This window comes from Cryptotermes secundus, unplaced genomic scaffold, assembly GCF_002891405.2.
Source record: "Cryptotermes secundus unplaced genomic scaffold, Csec_1.0 scaffold593, whole genome shotgun sequence".
Taxonomy (NCBI): Eukaryota; Metazoa; Arthropoda; class Insecta; order Blattodea; family Kalotermitidae; genus Cryptotermes; species Cryptotermes secundus.
Genome location: NW_019739960.1, coordinates 202930 through 209742, shown reverse-complemented (window position 1 = coordinate 209742; position 6813 = coordinate 202930). Strand labels below are relative to the sequence as shown.

At 37.9% G+C, this 6813-nt stretch overlaps 2 protein-coding genes across 2 annotated transcripts in view; one reads left to right on the top strand and one right to left on the bottom strand.

The window, feature by feature from the left end:
- LOC111872193 (zinc finger protein 583) overlaps window positions 1-1608 on the bottom strand; it is a 17730-nt gene extending 16122 nt beyond the window's left edge. Inside the window, exon 1 of the mRNA XM_033754578.1 lies at window positions 860-1608. Coding sequence (XP_033610469.1) covers window positions 860-928 — 69 coding nt within the window. The 5' untranslated portion in view covers window positions 929-1608. The remainder of the gene's footprint in view (window positions 1-859) is intronic.
- Window positions 1609-4867: 3259 nt separating this feature from the next.
- On the top strand, window positions 4868-6604 carry LOC111872196 (mitochondrial potassium channel). The gene has a single exon (XM_023865844.2). It carries the CDS (start codon window positions 5175-5177, stop codon window positions 6237-6239), a length of 1065 nt encoding a protein of 354 aa, XP_023721612.1. The 5' UTR covers window positions 4868-5174; the 3' UTR covers window positions 6240-6604.
- The last annotated feature ends 209 nt before the right edge of the window (window positions 6605-6813 follow it).

Sequence of the window (6813 nt, the reverse complement as noted above, 5' to 3'; positions counted from 1 at the left end):
AAATATGTTTATTTAGGTATATTTCATTATATTACTGTGGAATTTATATCTAAATATGTGACAACTATAGTTCTTCATTGCATGCATATGTATATATGAGTAGGAAGGAGAATTATTATGTATTGCTAATTATCTTGTTGGTGTAATTGTATGTGTAACATTGTATGAGTATCTATTTAATTAAGGTATTCAGTTTAGATTTTAACTATGGTCGAATTGATGTCTTTGCAATTTTATCTGTGATCGTCTTGTGACTGTTGTTTGACGAGTTTTATATTCAGTGCCAGTTGCACTCTTATGAATACTCTGAAATGCTGATGTGTATGTATGTATGTGTGTATGTATGTATGTACGTATGTATGCATGCATCTACAGTACAATTCTTGCCACTCTTGTTGCAACAGTGTACAGAATCTTTTGTAACCTTGAAACTTCTTTATCACATGATAAATATCTTGTGGGGTTCACTGGAATTTGCTTGCAAGAGTCCTAGTAACTTAAATTCCTGGTTCTAAGAAGTGTACCAGTAACTAACTGCGAACAGTTCCGTGACTCCCTAAGGATTTTTGCTGCTATAGAATTTCTCTCAAATACAGTTCAGTTTACACAAAATTTAATTTCATCTATTTCAGAACTGCTCAAAAGGAAATGGTACAGCACAAGCAGCATACATTCAACAAACTACAAGTGTCTAGAGACACTTAAGAAAAAGGTCTTCAAAGGAGAGTCAGCAGCACAGTGGAGTTGTTCCATGTTCACAGACAGCCAGCCAGAGTGATTCAGATGAGAAAGACAACTGGAATTCCTGCCTATCTGTGATATCTGCCTAACAGTGGACATAAAAAAACATACAGCTCACCTCAGGTTCAGCCTTTACTTCCTGAACTGTTATTTGCACAGGATCCACTTCCTCAGCTTTTATATTCATGGCCTGGTTTGCATCATGACTTGCTGGGTATGTCTCACCATGTGGACCCACTAAAACCTTCTCTGAATTTGTAGTTCTGTAAAGGAATCACATCTTCTATCAGTCATGCATGCACAACACCCTACATGACACAATACATGCTCTCCTTGCTGTAGCTGTTTTTCATTACATCTAACCCATAACAGCTGCTCTGTACAGATTTCTTCTCTGCAGACTTCATAATCTTAGCAACTGGTAAGTTCATAATGCAGGGACTTTACTGAGAAACCTGTGGTCCCTGTGGAAGTAGAGACAATATGTATCTGCTCCTTATGGAACCTAAGCTCTCATTACTGTGTCCACACGTGCCCATCATGACTTTGCATCCTGACACAAACAAACCCATTCCAAAACCCCCATAATTGTACCTTTAAAATCCATCTCCACAATTGTCTCATTCTCTCAGGCCTTCTGTCAAAATCTTTGTATGCGTTTCTCATTTCTCACATGTGTGCCACATGACATACCCATATCACTCTCTTTGAACTGAACTCTCCCCCATATAATAATACAAAGTGTTGTAATATGAAGAACCAAATAAACTCTCCGGGACTGATTATAAAAACTAACACAACTTTGGCATAAAAGGTTTAGTTTCCTAAGATATGAGAATTGAACGATTACAATAAAATTTTTGTCAGTGTACACATCACTCACCATCCTTTCTGTCACAGTAGGAAATGTCCGTTCAGCTCTCTGTAGCAGAATTCACAGAATTTCTGCTGCAAGAGAATCTTTCATAACCTTGAAACTTTATTTTATCACGCATGATACTTTGTGGGTGGCAAATGAATTGATTTACATGAATCCTAGTGATATAGCATCATATTTATAACAAGTGTACCAGTACCTAGCTCTGAATATTTGCCCACGTCTGTAAGGGTACATCCTAATTACTGTGAAAGGCACAACACATCACTGTGGTCATGGTGCAAGGGCCCACCCTTATACATTCATTCATTCGATTATTGTGAACAAACGCACACTAACGTGGATTTCTTTTTTTCTCACAGCAGAGGCCGGCAGAGATTATGAAGCTTGGTGTCTTATTACACGTTGTGTAGTCTTAACACATTGTTGCCCAGTTGTGAAGGCAACTAGTTCACCCATTTTAAGTGAACCTCTTGCTTCCCAAATGTCGGTAGCAGGCTACCAGACTGCACGGAGTTACATCCCAGAAACAGCAACCTACTCTACAAATTTACATCTCCGACCCCCAAAAATGTATTTCTACGCCCTGCATCCATACCGATCCATACCACAACCCATCAGCTCTCACGACTTCCTTTATAAGCTGGATCTGTATGTGTTAACAGACGAGAAAGGGCATACAACAGTACAAATGTGCATTCTACTAGTAACATCACCCTCGGACCGGGCGATGTGAAGTTTAGCAGAAACCAAACTAGAACTTGCAACAGCGGGATAATATCACGAATACCATAATTTGTCAATATATGAGGAAACTGAATTTCTATCGAATAAGCCTAATGATTCCCTAAAGAATACCCACAACTTACATACAAGAATCTGCGGCACTTGGGCAGTTGGATGCAACTCAATGCCCTCAATGCTATTGGCGGGCAACATAACCGTCGTGACGTCATTCTCTTCATAAAAAAATGTTGCAGCCAGTGCCGAGGGCTCGGTCGGTAAGAAGGTATGCTATCATACCGCCTGCCCTGTCGGTAAGAAAGTATGCTATTATACCACCAGCATTTTTTTACTGCTCCCTCCCAAAAATCACTGGTTCACACGTATAGCTAGAATTAATAATCGATGTAAATGAAACGTTCATATTTTACAGGCACTGGTGGGAAACTTTTTCCAGATAAATAATGTTGCAACCTGATATATTGTATCAGGTTCTTACTCCGTTGTGTGTTTTCTGTTTCCGAACTGAGTTTAATATCACTTCGGTCAAAACCATCTGGAGGGGAATGATATCAAACTCAGTTCAAAAACAGAAAACACACAATGGAGTAAGAATCTCTGCAATACAAGATATCAGGTTGCAACATTATCTATCGGGAGAAAGTTTCTCACCAGTGCCTGTAAAATAAGAACATTTCATTTACATCAATTCAACACCCCCTTACTGAAATGCAATGGATATTTGAACTATAACATATATAAAATACTTGTGTTTAGGAAAGCTGATGGTGGGTTAACTTGAAAGAAAATTCTGTTTCCATCAGAGATACTTGTATTCAATTTCATAACTCTGCTTACAATTTATACCTGAAAGCTGCACAGAACATAGCTTTTCAGTTACATTAATGTGTTATATATCATGTAAAAAAAAAAAGTAAAGCTGTCCCTGTAACAGGCCATGAAGGCCCATAGGTTTGTGAGACGTTAAGGGTCCCACACTATCTAGACAATCGGCTCAAAGATGGCGGTAAGGTTGTCAGGCCTACGCGCCGGCCGCGCTTTACTCCCCAGGAAAATTATTTATTTAATTCCTGGTACTCATTTCTGTTAGAGGCTGAGTGAACCCCAGGGCCATAGTGTGGCCAGAAGGTTTAGGTCAATTGAAAAAAATCCAATGACCTCATCGGTATTTGAACCCGCGACCTTCCGACTTGTAGCATAGTGCCTTAACCACTACACTATATCATTTATAGGAAGTAATAATACTGAGGTTTCCATTTGTTATTAATTTCAGTAGTATAATGAAGCTCGAGAATCTGATACACTCTCTTGTTAACAAGATTAAGATTGCATTTAATAATATACGAAAATCAATAAAATAATTGCAGAACTCTTACAGACCTTTTTTTTTTGTTTCATTCTGGTCTGTCACACTAACAATTACAAAGACAAAAATAACTCCATCCAGCAAGCCACGAACAAACACGGACGATACTAAGAATCTCCTTCACAAGATAGACAGGCGGCACAAGTTCAGCCCCCTCCAAGAAAGATGATAGGAGAAGTGACATGAACCTGCATGGTTTATACAATTTTGACTTAAAGAACAAAGTCTTAATACCAGGAAGGCTGCTGCAATTGTGAAAAGTTGAATATTGTGTATATTGTGTATTCCAGGCATTGTGTGTGTGTGTGTGTGTGTGTATGTAATTTAGCACTCAGAACACCTACTGTGATAGTGGTTTCCGAATAAGTATTGATCTTCTCTCTGAAGATGATCCGTAAGGATCAAAACATGCAAGGGTGCTGAGTTTTCAAGTGGTAAAACTTAAATAGTCACACTGCACGGAGTTGATTTCGTCTTTGCCTTACAAACCTCATGATCTGAAACATGCTCATGTTTCCAAAATAATAAATTAACTGAACAAATATAATGAATGTTGTATTTTAGTGTCCTACTGCACTGATTCGTATCCATAATGTGTGTATATTAACCGTCTTTTACACACATACGTCCAGCACATACGCACATACACATACGCACGCAGCCATATAAGAAAGACACATCAAGAGACAGTATATACACAATTAAAACATAAGAAGAACGATTCCCATTGAGGATGAATGGCATTACACACGAGTTTGATATATGACATGTAAGATGATATACCTTAAGTAGTTTTAATATATAAATTTTATTATTGAATGACAAACACACATTTTATATCATTTTATAAATGGACACTTGATGGCAGGCAGTGCAATGGTTTAACGTGATTAATACACCTGAGGATGGCTGAATGATGCCGAAACATGTAGTGTGAAGTGACAAGTGAAATTGTATGCAAAGTCTGAGATATATATATATATATATATATATCAGACTTTCAAGGTTCATTATATTTATAATGTGTATATATTAACCGTCTACTTTCGTTTCGCAACCACATCAAATCAAAATTTATACTTACACTTTGCATATAATGCACCACGATAACCGCATATAATTGTGGGTATTCAAATTGGTTTGTTTAGGCTCTCTGATTGGTCGTGACGTGCGTGAAGTTCTGCAGTCATTCATAGAGGCAGTAGTTACCGTGTTTCCTTTTCCCCTATCTCAGTTGCACTCTCCTGCACTTGATTGCACAGTTCAGTCATATTCATATTCATGTTCATATTGCTGAAAGTCACGGCCGTTACGTATACGTAGATTATGTATGTAACTGAACGATGTAATTGTTAAGTGTACGGTTATCTTGAAATCCTGAATGAATGTCGGGGGAGAGGTGAAGACAAGGGAAACTTTGGCGACTTTCCGTTACAGAAGGACCCGATGACTGGAAGGATTTATAGTGTAATGCCAGTTCTACATTTATCCAACATTCTAATGACTCGCGTGATTTTAACACACAAAGTTAGGTTAGTGTCAAATCCAGCTGGTATTCATAGAGAGAATAGTACCTTGGTTAGGAGGAAATTGGGGCAGTTGTTTCAATGGTATGAGGAGATTACTGGTATGGACGAAGTTCGAATTGCGCAGAACCGGGTGCTTCAGGCAGAAGAGAGGTTTGTTTCAGCACAAGAACGAAGAAGAGAAGCCACTACATTAGTAGCTGCAATACAGAGCAAACTGAAAGATTTATATGCAGAATTAGATAACACAACACGAGGAGAGGAACGATATGTGCACCTCATAACTCAAGAACATAGCATTCTTAAGGAAGAAAGGTCAGCAGTACAAGAATTCCAGAGGTACGAGCGGGAGGAACGGGAATATTTTGCGGCTCTATCATCAGCAGTTAAAGAAAGTCATGAAAAGGAAAGGGCTCAAGCAGAAAGAACAAAATATTGGTCAATTATAGGGTCAATAATTGGGACTGTTATTGGTATCATTGGGAGCTCAGTAAACAGTGAAATGAAAATGAGGGAATTGAGAAGATTCATCAGGGAGTCATTACAAAAACGTGATGATCAAGATGTTTCAGCAAATGTTCAAGAGGCTCTTTCCAGCCATATGAAACAACTGTCTGTAATTGTTAATGAAATGAAAAATATTTCTTTCCTTCGGAGTGATCATGATCTTGGTCATCTTAATGAACTTGTTCGCCTGTTGCACAATAAAGTGAATAGTGAAACAACCACTACATCTCAAATGACTGATGAAATTTTAAAGTCACTTAAGAAGCAGGAAGTTTGTTTTGAGAGGAACTTTCAGGAAATGAAATCGATTGTCACATCTCAGAAGATTCAGATTGCTGATGATCAGGTAGTAGTATTACCTTATAGTACAGATGAAAGACTCCAGCAACAGCTACAAAAATTCCAGTTGATGGTCACCTGCTGTACCATAGCTTCTATTGTAGTACCATTGTTATGTAAATATTTTGGGCTTGTATGAACTGCAGAGAACTTACAAAGTGAAAAGCGATTAGCAGTTTGCCTATTTCTGTCTCTTCATTGTTGGGCAGTTTGCAAGTCAGTGGAACTGTCTTTGTGGCAAGTAAAGAGTTTGATCCTGTAAATGTATATAGGATCTTTCACAATTATATGTCATAAATTCAGGATGGTATTCCTAAATTCATTCTGAGTAAAAAATGTTATATCAATGTGGGTACAATTTGGAATGGTTACAGAGGTATGGGGAGGGAAATTTAAGATGATTTGAATATGATTGTAATAAGAAATGGCATTTAATGGTTGTGCACAATCTTACATACCTTGGACTTTCACTGGTTTAATAAATTTTCAAAATTTGTATCTTTAGCTTCAATATTTTTTCCTATTCTACAACTGAATGTATAATGCAGTGAAGAGTTTCTTGGTCACTGATGAATATCGCTGCATCAACAGTGTGATGAATGAAGGCCTCATGTATGTCCATATTGCACTCATAAACAAGATGTTTCATGTAACTCCATATATTGAAGTCAAGGCAGTTAAGGTCTGTGGATTGTGGTGACCAGTTCAGTGGA